This window comes from Temnothorax nylanderi, unplaced genomic scaffold, assembly GCF_030848795.1.
Source record: "Temnothorax nylanderi isolate EJ_2023f unplaced genomic scaffold, tnyl_v1.0 TNYL_tig0009_pilon, whole genome shotgun sequence".
Taxonomy (NCBI): Eukaryota; Metazoa; Arthropoda; class Insecta; order Hymenoptera; family Formicidae; genus Temnothorax; species Temnothorax nylanderi.
In genome coordinates, this window is record NW_027249071.1 from 2,825,289 (window position 1) to 2,841,536 (window position 16,248).

The 16,248-nt window shown below is 38.9% G+C and overlaps 4 protein-coding genes across 7 annotated transcripts; 2 read left to right on the top strand and 2 right to left on the bottom strand.

Moving 5' to 3' along the window:
- Positions 1-525: 525 nt before the first annotated feature.
- Dbp80 (putative ATP-dependent RNA helicase Dbp80) lies at positions 526-4,140 on the top strand. Of its 2 annotated transcripts, none has more exons than XM_071726569.1 (9): positions 526-549; positions 936-1,022; positions 1,343-1,584; positions 1,740-1,832; positions 1,900-2,117; positions 2,195-2,372; positions 2,458-2,695; positions 2,781-2,943; positions 3,067-4,140. In XM_071726569.1, exons 1-9 carry the CDS (start codon positions 541-543, stop codon positions 3,318-3,320), a joined length of 1,482 nt encoding a protein of 493 aa, XP_071582670.1. In that variant the 5' UTR covers positions 526-540; the 3' UTR covers positions 3,321-4,140. The 2 variants fall into 2 exon arrangements, with proteins under 2 accessions (XP_071582670.1, XP_071582671.1); XM_071726570.1 differs by lacking the exon at positions 526-549 and adding an exon at positions 659-814.
- Positions 4,086-10,229, bottom strand: LOC139787464 (heat shock protein 60A). 2 transcript variants are annotated; one of them, XM_071726568.1, is made up of 5 exons: positions 9,848-10,229; positions 7,029-7,440; positions 6,246-6,832; positions 5,391-5,694; positions 4,086-5,316 (listed from the first exon to the last, which is right to left on the bottom strand). In XM_071726568.1, exons 2-5 carry the CDS (start codon positions 7,438-7,440, stop codon positions 4,916-4,918), a joined length of 1,704 nt encoding a protein of 567 aa, XP_071582669.1. In that variant the 5' UTR covers positions 9,848-10,229; the 3' UTR covers positions 4,086-4,915. The 2 variants fall into 2 exon arrangements, with proteins under 2 accessions (XP_071582669.1, XP_071582668.1); XM_071726567.1 differs by lacking the exon at positions 9,848-10,229 and adding an exon at positions 8,379-8,565.
- Positions 10,230-11,520: 1,291 nt separating this feature from the next.
- Positions 11,521-13,681, top strand: LOC139787467 (10 kDa heat shock protein, mitochondrial). 2 transcript variants are annotated; one of them, XM_071726574.1, is made up of 3 exons: positions 11,521-11,711; positions 12,644-12,811; positions 13,291-13,681. In XM_071726574.1, exons 1-3 carry the CDS (start codon positions 11,709-11,711, stop codon positions 13,432-13,434), a joined length of 315 nt encoding a protein of 104 aa, XP_071582675.1. In that variant the 5' UTR covers positions 11,521-11,708; the 3' UTR covers positions 13,435-13,681. The 2 variants fall into 2 exon arrangements, with proteins under 2 accessions (XP_071582675.1, XP_071582674.1); XM_071726573.1 differs by lacking the exon at positions 11,521-11,711 and adding an exon at positions 11,933-12,253.
- A 203-nt stretch (positions 13,682-13,884) lies between these two features.
- Positions 13,885-16,242, bottom strand: Sas10 (UTP3 small subunit processome component Sas10). Its single transcript, XM_071726571.1, has 4 exons — positions 16,000-16,242; positions 15,072-15,625; positions 14,132-14,808; positions 13,885-14,038 (listed from the first exon to the last, which is right to left on the bottom strand). Exons 1-4 carry the CDS (start codon positions 16,014-16,016, stop codon positions 13,949-13,951), a joined length of 1,338 nt encoding a protein of 445 aa, XP_071582672.1. The 5' UTR covers positions 16,017-16,242; the 3' UTR covers positions 13,885-13,948.
- Between the last annotated feature and the right edge of the window lie 6 nt (positions 16,243-16,248).

A 16,248-nucleotide genomic window follows, 5' to 3' on the forward strand; every position in this document is an offset into this window, starting at 1 on the left:
AAAACTACAGATTTGTTTGATAAATTAATAATTAGTGTTTATTACTTTATTAAACGAATGAACAAATTTATTACGAAGTCTGACATTATTCATTGTCAGATCTCTTGCTAAAATGCATAAGAAGCATTATCAAACAAACGCAGTACGATGCGATTATTTTATTGAAAGAAACAGATTTCTCGAAAATTGTTTAGTTTTTCAAGTTATGCTTGTGTTATCTGACGCCATCTTAACTCACTCACGCGCGCGCCCAGTCGACATTCTCGCAGTCATGTATCTTTTCCCCTAGGACGGAAACGTGAAAAGTTTATCTCTTTCTATTCAACACCAATAGAAAGAGATAGTTACATAAAACTTTTCACATTTCCGCTCTAAGGAAAAAGTTACATAGAATCTGTTTTCTATTGTTGAACTGGCTGCGCTAGTTCAGAGTTCATCTTTTTCCTTCCAATGTGGAGTGAAAAAGATAAACTCTGGAACTAGTGCAGCCAGTTCAGCAATAAAAAGCAGATCCATAATCGCTATCCTGGAAAGCATCTAATGGGTGTCGTAAGTCGAGAGTCGTGAATTGACCAATCAGTCTATTCCTTGCAGTCGAAGAATAATAAACTGTGTAGACCGGCCCGTACGGACGCGTCCGCCTCCATTTTTCAATCTTACCAATCACTTCGTATCGCGCGCAACATCAGTCTATTACCAACAACAAAAACGTTTTTATCTTCGTGACGGGACGCGCGAGTGAGTAGACTGGTGTTCGGGTTCGGGGTTCGGGGCATCGGGATTCGGGAGTTTCGAGACTCGAGAGTGTAGAGAGGTGCGCATCTGTCTTGTAACGCGTGCGATTGGATTTCTTGGCTAACCGGGATAGCAAATATATACTCGAGTTTTGGAGCTTTATCCTGATAATCAGTTCAAAGAACGTTTCTCTATCGCAGATACTGGCCAGGCGGTCGGCAGATATGGCTTCGACTAAGGTCGACTGGGGACAGTACGCCGACGAACAGGACAAATTGGCATCGAAGGTAAAGCGGGACTCCAGACTGTCCACGGATACGTTGCACCGGCGTGATCCTTTTGATGCTCATGACGCCTGTTTTCATAGTACGCAGGGTGTTATCACTCAGCGGACTCCTGATTCATACTTAAATATCATGAGTTGTCATATCATACGTTGTTTTGTTTGTATTAACTCCCTAGGACGATAATTCATCTCTTGTACAGCTGATCTTATTTGTAGAAACGTGCTACACATGCGTTTGTCATATCTGAAGCAGGGAACTGAGCACTAGTTTTTCGTGAGGCCAGATGCAAAAAGTTCATTAACCATATGTATTATGCATAGGTGACGAGTTTGAACCTGGATAAACCGAACTCAACACCCGTCCCTACCCCATCTGTGAAAGATGGAGAGAGCGTCAAGAGCGATGACGATACGTCGGAGGAGCAGATCTCACCGGCGGAAAAGTCGCTCCTGCAGAAAATTATCAGGAAAGGATTGGTCGAGACGACAAAGGATATAGAGATTCAAAGGAAGGATCCAAATTCACCATTATACAGTGTCAAAACCTTTGACGCACTTCATCTGTAAATAATTTATATATGCATATATATAATTAACTTTTAGTCGTGACGTGAGGGCCTGATTAGATCCACTCGTTCACTACTACTATTATTTGTTACATAATTCAATATAATGGTATATATGTATGTAAATTGTACTTTTTTTACTTTGCATACAGCAAACCTGCCTTGTTAAAAGGTGTTTACGCTATGGGATTCAATGCACCCTCGAGAATTCAAGAAACCGCTTTACCCACTTTACTCGCCGATCCGTAAGCATTTATCAGAGACTACTTTCAGCCTTTCTTAAAACACATTTTATGAGGAAATTCTTTCTAGGCCGCAGAACATGATTGCGCAATCCCAATCTGGTACGGGTAAGACGGCCGCGTTCGTACTCGCCATGTTGAGTCGGGTAGATCCCGCAAAAGATTACCCGCAGGTACTTTGTTTATCGCCGACTTACGAGCTGGCGATCCAAACTGGCGAAGTAGCGGCGAGGATGTCGCGCTTTTGCCCTGAGATAAAAATTAAGTACGCTGTGAGAGGAGAAGAAAGTAATACAGCGTTTTCTTATATAATTTGAATTTTCTGCTGTTAAGATACTCTCTTAATATCGCTTTAATTGTTACAGTAAGCCGTGGATCGAAGATCACCGATCACATTATTATAGGAACTCCGGGTAAAGTGCTTGATTGGGGACAAAAGTTCAAATTCTTTGATCTAAGCAAAATATCAGTGTTTGTATTGGACGAAGCTGACGTTATGATCGCTACACAAGGCCATCAAGATCAGTGTATCCGTATTCACAAGTAATCTTCTCGAGATGTTTAATATTTGCATGACTGAATACATCTATGTTTCACGTGAGATATTCACCATTTATTTTATGCATAGATTACTGCCACGTACATGTCAAATGATGTTCTTCTCTGCGACATACGAGCCAGAAGTGATGAACTTTGCGGAGATTATAGTCAGTAATCCGCTAATAATACGGTTATTAAGAGAAGAAGAGAGTTTGGATAATATTAAACAGTACTATATCAAGTGCAAAAATTTAGACGAAAAATATACGGCTATCACTAATATCTATGGCGTGATCACCATTGGACAAGCGATTATTTTCTGTCACGTAAGATCGATCGTATATTAAATACTCATTAAATCCATTAAATAAGCAACTCATTTGTAACAAAATACATTGCTTTACTTTTCAGACGAAAAATACGGCCAGTTGGTTAGCAGAGAAAATGACGAAAGACGGGCATGCGGTAGCAATATTGTCTGGGGACTTAACAGTCGAACAAAGGATTTCTGTGCTGGATAGATTTAGAGCAGGACTTGAGAAAGTTCTTGTCACTACGAATGTTTTAGCTAGAGGTAAATATGAAGAAATTTAATATATAGCAAATACATAATTCCTGAACTTTTGCCTGTACCTGTACCTAAGCATAGTATAACGATAATATATTTATAATAAAATGTATGGTACTCTTTTGGCAGGCATCGATGTAGAACAGGTGACGATAGTGGTTAACTTTGATTTGCCGATGGACCAAAAAAAGCAAGCCGATTGTGAGACGTACTTGCACAGAATCGGAAGAACAGGCCGATTCGGCAAATCGGGGATCGCCATTAATTTAATCGACTCGCCGAAGGCAATGCAACTGTGCAAAGACATAGAGAGACACTTTGGCAAGAAGATACATTATCTTGACGCGGAAGATGCGGATGAGATCGAAAAAATCGGAGCTTAGGCTAATATTATGCTTTTATTATGAATGTATCTAGGCTTTAATATAATATTTTTTAAATCGGACTTCTCTTTGTGTATTTTGAATATAAAATGGATATTTTTTCTTTTTCAATCAGTCAACTACGTTAGAAAATCGCTTTTCTTTTGTTTCATACTTCATTCTTTTGGCTATTTTCTATGTTTCATTGGATCAAAATAAGGCGATTCAAAATTGGATATTTTTGTCGCATGTGCCGAATGCACGCGTATAGGTAAAATTATATTGATCTCTCAAACTGCATTGAAATTTCGTTTCACTTAAGCTTTGTTTTCCGAAGAAAAACTAGCGGAATATTTTTTTCCAACCGTATAATTTTATTTATAATAGAAACGCACTTAATGTACTTGACATTATAATATAATTTACGTAACAGATTACGTTAAAAATTTAAAACAAGGATATTTTATCTATATTAATATAGAAAAAACAGAAAAACGCGAATATTTTTTGTCTTACGTTTGTCTTTTCGAGTAATCGCGCACGTATGATTTAATCAACCTGAATATCTTCTGAAATGTTTATAGTTTCAGAAAATAACAAGTTTAAAGTTTCACGAGCGTATTCTGAAAATATAAATGTCGATAGATCGATATTTAAGATGATTACGGTGGAATAGGCCTTGAATAAGAATGACGACAGCAACAAATTCCTTATGATTAAAAGATTGTTTTGGCATTTGTATCTATTGCGTTTCAATGATCGTTTAAAAAGAACGAACACAATTAATAATAATGTAATAATATATATTTATATTCATTCTAATAAAACTCTTCTCTCTGTACTTATCAATCTTCTTAATTATTTGCTCATTTGCCATATAACTTATAATGTTAAGTACCGCATGGGGACATAATTGTAATTTAAACATACATTTATTCAGACGAAAAATAAATTCAACAATTACAAAATTATGAAAGCCTAAATAATTAACCTCCCACACAGTTAATACGCATATTCATTTTTACATTTGCGTCTTTAATGATTACTATAACTAGAAAACTGTATAAAATATTGAACAAACTACTCATTCTCGTGTCTGGTTTCGTGAAACAATTATAATCTGAAATATCGGGAACATAACGATGGACAGAATAAATTGGTTTAAAAATTATTATCGTGTAATTGGTTGAATTGTCAATTCATCGTAATTCTACATTCTTTATAAACATGTTAACAAGTTCGTTTCACGTAGTTATTTTTTTATACATTAGTAAATGCATTTGTATTTGAAACATTTGTGTGTATGCACCGCATGCGTTTATTGAATAAAATAAAACAAGCGATCTCATATGGATTCTGTGACAATAATTACAGAAAACAAAACAAAAGGAAACAGTGTTTCATAATAATGGTTTCATACTACACGAGTGGTATTTTATCGCCTGTAATGTTTCAAAGTACAAATTGTACAAGACCGGATATCTCTTCTATTCCGTTCGAATGGAATCAACGTTTGGAACTATTTGAACAATGTTTCGCGCAGCATAATCGCGTTTCATTACGAACAAGATCGCAACACTGACTGTCTCTTTTGCTCAGTCTTTGCGTTTCTCTCTTTACATCATGCCACCCATGCCGCCCATTCCACCCATACCGCCCATACCGCCCATCGGCGATTGCGGTTCCTCCTTGGGTATCTCAGTGACCACCGCCTCCGCCGTCGTCAGCAACGACGCCACGCCGGCAGCGTCCGTAAGTGCCGTGCGTACAACTTTCGTGGGATCGATGATGCCCGTTTCGATCATGTCAACGTACTCGCCGTTCAGGGCGTCGTAGCCGAGCTTGCCCTCGCTTACTTTGGCCACCACAACACTGGCATCGACGCCGGCGTTCTGCGCGATCTGCAGACATGGTATACGCAGAGCGTTCGCCACGATATTGATTCCGGTCTCCTGATCGCCATTCACAGCCTTCAGCTGTCGTAGCATCGGTATGCATCTCAATAACGCGGTCCCACCTGCAAGAAAGTGATGTTACATTTAATATGTACGCAGGGTACGTGAAAACGAGTAGACGAAGATCAAAATTCACCTCCGGGAACGATTCCCTCCTCGACGGCGGCGCGAGTGGCGTTGAGTGCGTCGTGCACACGGTCCTTCTTCTCGTTAACTTCCACCTCGCTGCTTCCGCCAACTCTCAGAACGGCAACACCGGACGCCAACCTTGCCAAACGTTCCTGCAGTTTCTCCTTTTCATAATCGGACGTGGTATTTTCAATCTGATCCCTGATCTGATCAGCTCTCCTATCGATATCAGCCTTCTTTCCCTTGCCTTTCAGAATGAGAGTATCGTCCTTTGTGATTATAACTTCTCCAACCTGACCCAAGTCGCTTGGCTAGAGAAAAAAGTATTACATTCATTCAAGTGTCAGATGATTACGGCGCTGGATAATTTAGTGATAGAGTAGTTGCTTATCAATCAAAAGATAGATTTGCAATAAAATTAATCTTGCCTAATATTATTCACGTGAATTTATGTACAATTCATCGCCCTAGCAAACCACGCGCCATTACTCTCAAACTCTAAACGTGGCTTCAATCAAAGATAAAACAGTACATCACATAATTAAATTAATAATCTTGTATCCACAAGATATAGCATGTTGCGAAAAATAACACCCTAGCCAGGATTCGAGCCTGAACCTCCCTACATTCCGTGCAGGCGTCTAAACCAATCAGGCATGTGGTGATATTTATGAGAGCGATCACAACTCATAGTCAGTCTCGATCTTCACATTCCATATATGCCTCAATTTATAAGTTCCACCACATGCCTGATTGGCGTGTTGAAGGTAATTTTGCGTCAGAGTATGAGATAAATAGTAATCCTTATCGGAAATAATAAATTGATACGATTAAGCTACTGCTAGATTGAACAGATGTTTACCTGAACATCTTCCAATTTGATGAGATTTGCGTCATCGCCGAACACAATGCCACCAGTAGATATCGCCATATCCTGAAGGGTAGCTTTCCTATTGTCACCGAATCCGGGAGCTTTAACCGCAGCCACTTGCAGCCCGATTTTCAGACGATTAACAACGAGGGTCGACAGAGCCTCGCCGTCCACATCCTCGGCGATTATAACGAGAGGTTTGCGTTGCGAGTTTGCCAGTTCCAAGGCAGGTATAATGCTCTGAACGGAAGAGATTTTCTTCTCGCTGAAGAGAAGGAGCGCGTCTTGAAACTCGACCTTGGCGCCTTTACTGGAGTTGATGAAGTACGGCGAAATGTAGCCTCTGTCAAACTTCATCCCTTCTATGACCTCCAGCTCGTCGGTGAGCGTTTTGCCGTCTTTCACAGTGATCACGCCTTCCTTCCCGACTTTCTTCATGGCGTCCGAGATCAAGTTGCCGACGGCTTTGTCGCCGTTAGCGGATATCGTTGCCACTTGAGCGATCTCTTCGGGTGTCGTGACAGGTTTACTCAGCATCTTCAACTCGTCTTTGACTTTGTCTACTGCTAACATTACACCTAGAACGCCGCAAATTGTTTAACGTTATTTCAGAGAAACATTCATATTTTCATACTTGATAAAAATATTGCATGTAGTGACGCATATAGATTGCTCATTGATTTATCTCGAAGCTCAGGTCAAAGTTCAACATTTCCCAAGACTCTCCGAGATACATAAAGACAAACTATTCATTGTATAAATTGAGAGGCCTACCTCGTCTGATTTCTATAGGATTGGCACCTTTGCTGATCTTCTCAAATCCCTCTTTGGCTATCGCTCTAGCTAATATGGTTGCGGTTGTGGTGCCGTCTCCAGCTTCCTCATTGGTATTGTTAGCTACGTCCTGTACCAACTTAGCTCCGATATTCTGAAACTTGTCCTTTAATTCGATGCCCTTGGCCACAGTCACGCCGTCCTTCGTGATCTTTGGGCTTCCCCAGCTCTGTTCCAAGATAACGTTGCGTCCTTTAGGGCCCATCGTTACGGCGACGGCGTCCGCCAGAATGTCCACGCCTTGCAACATCAAGGCACGAACCTCTGCTCCAAAACGCACGTCTTTGGCATAAGTGCGCGCCTGCAACTGGCGCAGGGCAACTCCTCTCAACATGGTAGGTAGTCGATGCATCTATAAAAAAAAATTTATATTAAAATAAAAACATAAAAAAATTAAAAACAAAGGAGATAAAAGGGGCTAACAAACCAAGCCAAGTGTACGTGCTGTATATTAGTATGTACAAAATATATATTAGTTAAAGATAAATTATCTTTCAGAGTAATACGCTCAATCTTAAATAACTCTGACACAGTTGTTAAGAACACTTTCAGTTTTCGTTTTCCATTGCCATTATTTCAAACAAGAACATCTAATTCTTAAAGCCTCAGAACGGATAACAGACAATTGGTCGAGATAAGTGGTTAATAGCAAGCATATCCTTCGCGTCTCGTAAACGATAAAATGCAAAAAAAAAAATAGTAACTCTAAGTTTAGTTCTTTCATTATATTCCTCGAACGTTACTCGAGTATTTCGCGGAATGTGTCTCGTTGGACGCCGAAAAGGTTAAATCGTACGAGAACGATTTTATCACGGGTAACCGAAGCCGGAGGACTAATTAACGTACATCGTTATGAAAATGAAATAAATTAAGATATGTAGATATATGTTTTTGAAGTTTGGCGAAAGCGAGAGAAAGTTTTAGTGCAGTCCAGTGCGGCGATAAACAGGCCTCGAATTTCTTGAAGCCGCGTCGCGAATAATTTTCCGGGGCGAGAACGCGGTTATGTAAAAGTCCCGCGTGGCGCGACGATTGAAGGTTAACGTTCGGGCGAGATTATCGCGGGATCTGACTGAAAATCGTCCGATCGACCACGTACTTTCTCTCGCGCGAATCGTTCGCGAGGAAAAGAGGAGAATATTCTCGCTGACGCTCCCGAAAAATCGCCGGCAAGGATATTCCCGGCCGGCGTAGAAACTCGCCCTCCCACCCCGGTCGCCGGCGAAGTTTCTCGAATTTTCCGGAGAAGCACGTGGCGCGAATTCGTTGCGGGCTCGAGCGTGGCTTCACCTTGGATTCTCAGGGAAGATTCTTCGACGGACGACGATCGACGATCGGTGTCGGGAGCTGAGCGGGCTGAAGATCGTCACGGCGCGACCGAACGTCTCGCGGATAGAAGACGAGTGGAGCGAGGAGCGAGGAGCGAGGAGACGAACGAAGAATGTGCGCTATCACATGGGTGCAAACTGCAACGACGGGAGACAGAGGGATTTTTTACGCGTGCGCGCGCGGTGATCGCCAGTGACGTATATATCGCGATACATCATAGGGCGGAATTCAATAGTCCAAAGTCCGATCTTACGTTCAAGGAGAGAGATTACCTTCATCCTCAGAGATCATTGAGTCCTAGGAGGTCCAGGTCCTTACCCAGGTAGAACATGAAGCTAATGACATCATCATGACTCATGATGACGTTATCATGTTGTCATTATGAGTTTGTTCTACCTGGGTACGCGCTTTTATGTTCTAAATCCTTGGAACGATCGGGTCCTAATCAAAATTTTTAGACCGCAATTGGTATTTAGGGGTAAAAAGAGTTGCTCTTTCTAGTCGACGATGGAGGGGGATATCTGAAAACAATAACAATATTTTTGTTATAGGTCACTCAAATAATAATTATATTGATTTAGTCTACTCGAAAAGATAGACGAAATCATTTATTAGTTGAATATGTGCAAGTAAAAAGGCAGAGGTCACACTTTCAACCTTTATATCTTTTTTGCAGATATCCCATTCCGTTGCCGACTATTTATAGATTTTCTGAAAGAGTAACTCTTTTTATGTTTAAATATTAAACTACAATCTAAAATTTTTGATTAAAATTCGAATTACAAAGATTTCAAATATAAAAACGCGCAGAAACCTCCAAGGAAGTCTTTAGAAGTCTGAGCATCTTAAGATTTCATCCAGCTAATGAAATGCAACGTCTCGAGATACCACAGAAACCCTATCATTCGAACGATTTTAATAAATCGCTGTAATAAACGTGTTAAAATACGTAGAAAAAACTATACTGAAAAATAAAAAAGGTTTCCCTAATTTTCTTCCGGTAAATTAGGGTCAAGCCGGAAACTTGAATTTTATTACAAATTCACATGGATGATTATAATATATAGTTAATTGTTTCACGTCTACATATATAAAATGTATCTATGAATATTTAAATGGCTTTAAGTTGAAATGTACAAATTCGCCTTTTTTGGGCTACGATTTTTAGAATTTATAACTCTTGTAATTTTTTTAAATTGTATATTTATACATTATTAATATTAATATAAACAATAAAAAAGAGAGAAAACATAAAAAAATATAGGCCCCAAAAATGTCTACATTGGTATCTCCCAAATACGAGTCTGTCGGACTAGTCACGTGGTTCTCTGAGCGTGTGGTAAATATAATAATGAGCGGTGGGGAAAAGTGAGGTAGCCTTTCCTCCCTCCCCTGCCCGTTTCTTGATCAACGCTTTGATTGAACTTAACCTTATCGCAACGGGTTAATCCCGAATAATGAGGTCTTCGGTGATTAATCTGATGTCATGTGCGGGAAATGACCGAGACAGGAGACCAGCTGGAGCAGTTTTCTTTGACATCTAACCAGGGATTCGGCTCCAGTTGTTCGCAACGCGACCGAATATCGTACGAAGTTGCGGCGTGCCGTACGTTCCAGAAAGTACGACGATTCAGTATGATGCAATCGGCCGGCCGCCGACAATCACACTTCTTTTTTTACGTTTCTTCCTCTCTGTTGTTGCACCGTCGTAAAACGTAACGGTTTCTTCCCGCGGATCTTCGTGGAAACGATTAGTCGGAGTTACGATTTCGGTCAAGTTCATTCAGAATGCAGCCGAAAAATTCGTTGCCGCGGGTACACGGAGGAGTAATTAGTGTAATTACTGCCTTAACACGTGAATGCATGTACGAGTCGTACGCTTCGACATGTGCGTAAATTCACGTGTCATGGCATTACTAATCCCTTCGGAAGAAACGAGAGCGTCCTGATGCATCCTGATACTCCTGATTATTGTTTTCATTATTACGGATAAACGTAAAGAACGTTCGTTATTTTCGTAGGTTACGTCATTAAAATTTTGAATTTAATAGGAAGGAGTATTTTTTACTATACGTTTGGCTTTATATCTTATCCTTCTTTTATCTCGCGCTGTAAATTATTTACAGCGTTATCGGCTCCCCGGCGGAAAGTCGACCATCGTTCATTTTTCTGAAAGAAAACTCTGATATACAGTTTGTATTAAAATATACAATATTGACGAAGATTGTCGATGCCAATTCTTATACATTTCTTGAATTGATCAAATAAATCCTGATAGAAAGAAGAAGAGAGAATTAAGGATTAATGATTTATGTTAAAGTGGTGTCTCAGACAACACGCATGTTCAAAATCGGGACATTGGACTAAGTTAAAGTCTTAAAGAGATATTTAAGACGTCTTATATATATATGTCCCGATTTAATCTGAGTATCAAACTCTTCCTTTTCCTTTTTATTCCACGTCTTTGATTTTCTCGCAGAACGATCAGGAATAGATACAAAAATGAATTCGTTGCTTTTAAAGTCAGCAGGTCTCTTAAATTTCGAGGAAAAAGAATTCGAGCCTCTCTCATTTATATTTATTGACACTATATATAAGTACAATACGAAAAGGTTGCGAAAAGTGGAGCCGTCTAGGTGGAGTATTCACCTGTAAAATTATCGAGTATACAGTGATTGATAAACTATTTCGCTAAGGCTAAACCATTGAGTTGTGCATACCCCGGTGAAAAAATTATCATATTTCATATTTTCAAGAATTTTTTAAATTTATGGAAATCTCTGAAAAAATCTCTTAAACTTCTTCAAATTTTATAAGCCTTCTTCGGAAATTGTAAAACGAGAAATCTTAGAGTATTTCAGGATTCACATATATAGAGATTCTGGAAAAGATGTAGACTTTCTCAGCATTTTTGAAAAGCATTCCAAAACACAAAAATTCTAAAAAAAAGACGAATAAAAGAAAACGAAATAGAAGTTTAGTTGCCGGTTGGGGACCGGTGACGCTCATATTACGTAATCACTCGCGATCCTTTTTTCTTTCGTTATGATCAATGTGTGCGATACAGAGCGGCGCAGCGAGGCGAGGGGGAAGGAGGTGAAGTTAGCAACCGCGAGGGGGAGGAATCTTCGAGAACGTCGCCGTCGCGGTTCGCGCGTGCGCGCAATGCTCCGTCTCGCCGCCGGCCCGGTCGCAGTTTAGGTTACACAACGTGCACGAGTTCTCTCAAGCGTGCGTTCGCCGCCGGTTTCGCACTTCGACCGACTCGGTGACTGCAAAGAGATCGCGAACATGGTGAGATATATATACATACATACGTTTCCCTGCGGATTAACGCGAGAAAGGGAAACGACAGCGAGAATTTCTCTCTCGCGGGGAAAATCCGCGCGTCACGCGGGTACCCCGCGCGTTTACGGGGTTATTCTCCGATAACCCTCGAACGGCTCGGTACCCACGCGACGACGCTCCCATGTCGCCGCGTTATCTTTAAGACTCGTGTTGCAATAGGTGGTAGTAAGTCTCTAGCCCCCTTTTGCTCCGAGCTCTAAACTTTACAGATGCGACGTGGCCATAGCTTGCTTAAAGATTAGGAATTACGGTTTAAGACAGCGCTTTTTGTCGACAGAGAATATCATAATTTAGAGCTTAGTGCAAAAGACAAAGGCTTACCCCACGAGTTTTTCGTTGTATCGCCGATCGCTTCGAGACGAATCGCATTTGTTCACGAATTTGTCGAGAAACAGGAGCAATCGGTGTCTCGAATGCATGCAATTGCAATTGTATCCTCGTTCGTTTGTGTTCGTAATAACTTGCGCGAAAAGTAGTCAAATATGCAGGTATTTCGCTAACTTTTGCCATATAAGTGAAATTCCACTGATAACTTTCATCATCGTATACTTCTTTTCTTATCAAATTCTGGTATTGTTTTAAATCTACAAAAAAGTTTGGAGATGACGGTTAAGTAGTGCGCAAGTCAACGTAGTCAAATTAAATTTAAATCAATGCAGATCTTAACCCTAATCTCGGTTTAACTTATTTTTTATCTTTTTCCAATTCTTAGAAGTAGAAACTGAGATTAAAGTTAATTTGCATTGATAGAAATAAACATTAGTCGATAATTAAAAATTGAGTAATAGATTAACTATCTTAACAAGTTCTTAACACATTAATGTCTGAAGCTGAAACATACGGAACATCAATAATTGCAAATGTCTACGTATTTTCAGGCTGCTGCCAATGCTGTGAAGAGGCTGATTCCTCTTTTTGACAGAGTCCTCATACAAAGGGCCGAGGCTATTACCAAAACGAAAGGTGGTATTGTACTGCCAGAGAAAGCTCAAGCAAAAGTCCTGCGAGGCACAGTCATTGCCACAGGTCCTGGAGCAAGGAACGATGTACGCACATACACGGAATATCTATGACTGCTATGTATATTGGTCATCATTAATCGGGATTGATAACATCAGGAGTTATAACTACTGCTGCATAAAATGTAAAAACGCTCGTTAAATTCGACTTTGTAACGCCAGTTGTTATTACTCTACACCCATTAACAAAGAAATGTAGGCTTATCAACCTGGTTTTAAAGAAACGTGTAAAACACTAAGCAAGTTGTTATAATTGCATTGCCAACTTAGATAAAATTATGAAAAGTATATCTGTTGTATTTCTTCGACAAGATCAAGATTTCTTTGGAGATAAAAGAACATCCCTTCTCGTGTAAACGGGCATGCGTTTTAGGATGTTAATAATTACATGTTATTAAACCTGATTAATAGTGACATGTAAACGTAGTCCATGTTTACATCTTTTACAAAATGTTTCTGTGAATTGTCTGTTAATATTTATATTATCTTTTGTCTTTTCTTATCAGAAAGGAGAGCACGTGCCTTTAAGCATCAAGATCGGAGATGTCGTGTTACTTCCCGAATACGGCGGCACGAAGGTTGAACTTGAGGACAACAAGGAATACCACTTGTTCCGCGAGTCGGATATATTAGCCAAAGTAGAGGTTTAACTCGTTGAATTTAAGTTACGTTTCCAGTTTTGTATAAATGCTATATAAGTTCTTCTAGAACTTCGCGAACTAGCAGCAAAAAATATGTATACAGAGTACATGTTTTACATAATATAATTGAAAGTTATTCGTTTAGCTCAATAAAGACCTAATTTTGTCAAAGAATCTGTTGCTGCTAAAATGCCATTGTTTCTTACTGTACATGTACATACATTTTTCTGATAAAATAAAGCGTTTGTCTATTGTATTTATGTCGTTATTTCGTACACCTAATAGCGCTTTGCAATTATGTGGCGATTAATCGCCGCTGATAATTTTCTAACAGTTTGAAAATCTACTTTTTGCGATACTGGACTCTCAGAAATATACTGGTTAATAAATACTGGATGGTTAATCTCAGAAATTGTACATTAATAAGAGATTAATATCCAGTTAGAGCACACAATTAAATACAATATATATTCATATATTTGAAAAAATATCCAAGTAATCTATATTGGACAAAATCTGTGAATCATTTTAATTTAATGCCTTTCTTCACACCTGCCTTGATACCAGAGATCTCTCCCGCATAACGAGTCAATTCCTTTCTCACTTCTCTCACCTGCAACAAATAATTATTTTTATCTCACATCCCAAGAGCTCTCGTATGTCAGTATAATAAAATAAACGTTTTTAATCTTTGTTTTATACATACCGCGCCCTTTCTGCGAATCTTGGCTTTACGATATTTATTTCTGTGCTTTACACGCGGATTGCGCAGTTCCTTCTTCCGATAAGGCGTAAGACCTCTGTTCTTTGCCATTTGGTATGTTATCGCTCTCTTAGCCTCTTCTTCTTTTTCATTCATACTATTTAGAATGGTAGTATCTTTTTCATCAGCCACAGATTCGCCATCATACTTCTCTTCAGTATCTAGATCTTCAATGCTTGCTTCTTCATCCATACTGTCAGATAGTGACTGTTCTTCTCGCGTTACTGCTTCTTTCTTACTTGCCAGCTTTTTAGATAAGCTAGTAAGCCTTGGACTCTTTTTACTACTTTGTATCTGAAAACCATCCGATATGCTGTAAAGAGGTCTACCTTCTTTAATTGCTTTCAGTATCTCTGCCACTTGCTCCAACAAATCTCCCTGCTCTGATTCCAGTTCGCTGATCAGATGACGGTACTGTGCCAAACGTTTTACAACTGGATGTGATTTCACTGGCAGTCCCTTGGTTTGCAGCATCAACAAAAACGAGATATTTGTACAATAATTTAATATAATTTCATACTTGGTTCTAATAAAAGCTACTGCATTGCATTCGGGACATGTCCCATCTTTGACCAATTCGAGAAAGGGTGCCAAAATGTCTTTTGCTTGCGTCATGTAATCTGCAATAGAAGTAATTATTCGTTTAATACAATAAATATTTTTAATGTTAACATTTCTGTGTTTATGACTATATAACGTCAAACAAAAAAATATAGTTTTTATTTACGAGACTAAAAGAAATACGGATTGTGAGAGTTTTGTTCAAAGCGTGTCAGAAATAGAAATTCTAATTCACAATCAGATTACTATAAATAATAATAATTAGCACAATTAGCAATAAATTCATAATAAAAAGCACGTCTTTAGTATTATTATAAAATACCTTTAAAAAGCTTGACCATGATCATGAAAAATTCCTTATCAGACAACTGCGTACTGTCCTTTCGAACTTTGCTGTCCTCTATAACTTGAGCTGCTTTATTATTACTAAAACTTGAACCATCAAGAGCTAAATGCTGTCCCATCGATCTTAAATGCAATCTTCTTCCTTCTTCCTCCTCCATGTCCGCGTTGACCAAGTCCTTTTCGGGCGCCGATGCATAATCTGTATATTTAAAATCCGACGAGTAAAAGGCTTTTGCTTTAGTGCCCCAAGCTCTGTCATTGGGCATATCGTAATCCTCCTGTGCCCCCTCAATGTCAGATTCCATTGAATCTCGCTCATCGTCTTCTTCTTCCACCTCGCTATCACCTTGCAGCCCGTAAACCTCATCGTCGCTATCGAAATTTTCAGTAGTGCGCTGTTTCCGCACTTTCTCCAGTAATTTTTTTTCAGTTTCCGTATATTCCTCTTCTGAATCCGTCACAGTATCCATATCCACATCTTCGATGTCGTCCATATCGTCAATATCCTCATTATCGAGAGGTTTTCTTGTTCTAAAAAAATATAGAAGTAAATTCATAAATAGGGAACATTATTCTCATAAAATGTAGGAAGAGGCAATAAAAATTGGAGTGTCTTGATACATAAAATTTTCAAAGCATATAAATAAGTAAAATTTATCTATTTTTTCTACTCTTTTAAGTAGAGTTGATACAAATAATATTTTATTCGACATTTTTTATTATAATTAATATTATTATATTATTATAACTGTTAAATCAAACTTTGTCCACGAGAATAGTCATCCAAAACTCTAGTTCAAACCCAATAATTTCATTACGAGATTCTATATATATATATCTCTCGAAATTTTCCTGACTCTTAGGATTTAGTCTTTATTGATTTGATAAATTTTTTTTTTAGTTACCTCTTTTTGCGAACCATATTTGCGAGTGATACAAAGATACTTTGATGAAATATAAATAATTCTCACGTTGTCTTACGTTGCCTATTTACAACCTAACCTAACACAATTAATCAGAAAACAACCATAAACAAGAAGTGCAACCGTAATGTAAAACGCTGACCAGTTAGCTTTAGGAATGCTCCGAAGATTTCTTTATCCTGATTGGTCAATCGAGCGTTTCAAGATATTTGTATATTATTTGTTAATATT

What these genes read in the sequence shown, in the direction of transcription:
- Sas10 (XM_071726571.1), bottom strand. An exon ending in CATGGTCAAGCTTTTTAAAG is followed by an intron (nt 14,809 to 15,071) that starts GTATTTTATAAT and finishes CTTCTATTGCAG; the next exon opens with ATTACATGACGCAAGCAAAA. An exon ending in AGATTCGCAGAAAGGGCGCG is followed by an intron (nt 14,039 to 14,131) that starts GTATGTATAAAA and finishes TATTTGTTGCAG; the next exon opens with GTGAGAGAAGTGAGAAAGGA.
- LOC139787464 (XM_071726568.1), bottom strand. Translation starts at nt 7,440, where the DNA reads ATGCATCGACTACCTACCATGTTGAGAGGAGTTGCCCTGCGCCAGTTG. An exon ending in TCAAATTGGAAGATGTTCAG is followed by an intron (nt 5,695 to 6,245) that starts GTAAACATCTGT and finishes TTTTTTCTCTAG; the next exon opens with CCAAGCGACTTGGGTCAGGT. An exon ending in GGAGGGAATCGTTCCCGGAG is followed by an intron (nt 5,317 to 5,390) that starts GTGAATTTTGAT and finishes ACTTTCTTGCAG; the next exon opens with GTGGGACCGCGTTATTGAGA.
- LOC139787467 (XM_071726573.1), top strand. An exon ending in GTCCTGGAGCAAGGAACGAT is followed by an intron (nt 12,812 to 13,290) that starts GTACGCACATAC and finishes TTTTCTTATCAG; the next exon opens with AAAGGAGAGCACGTGCCTTT.
- Dbp80 (XM_071726569.1), top strand. An exon ending in ACCTTTGACGCACTTCATCT is followed by an intron (nt 1,585 to 1,739) that starts GTAAATAATTTA and finishes CTTTGCATACAG; the next exon opens with CAAACCTGCCTTGTTAAAAG. An exon ending in TACGAATGTTTTAGCTAGAG is followed by an intron (nt 2,944 to 3,066) that starts GTAAATATGAAG and finishes CTCTTTTGGCAG; the next exon opens with GCATCGATGTAGAACAGGTG.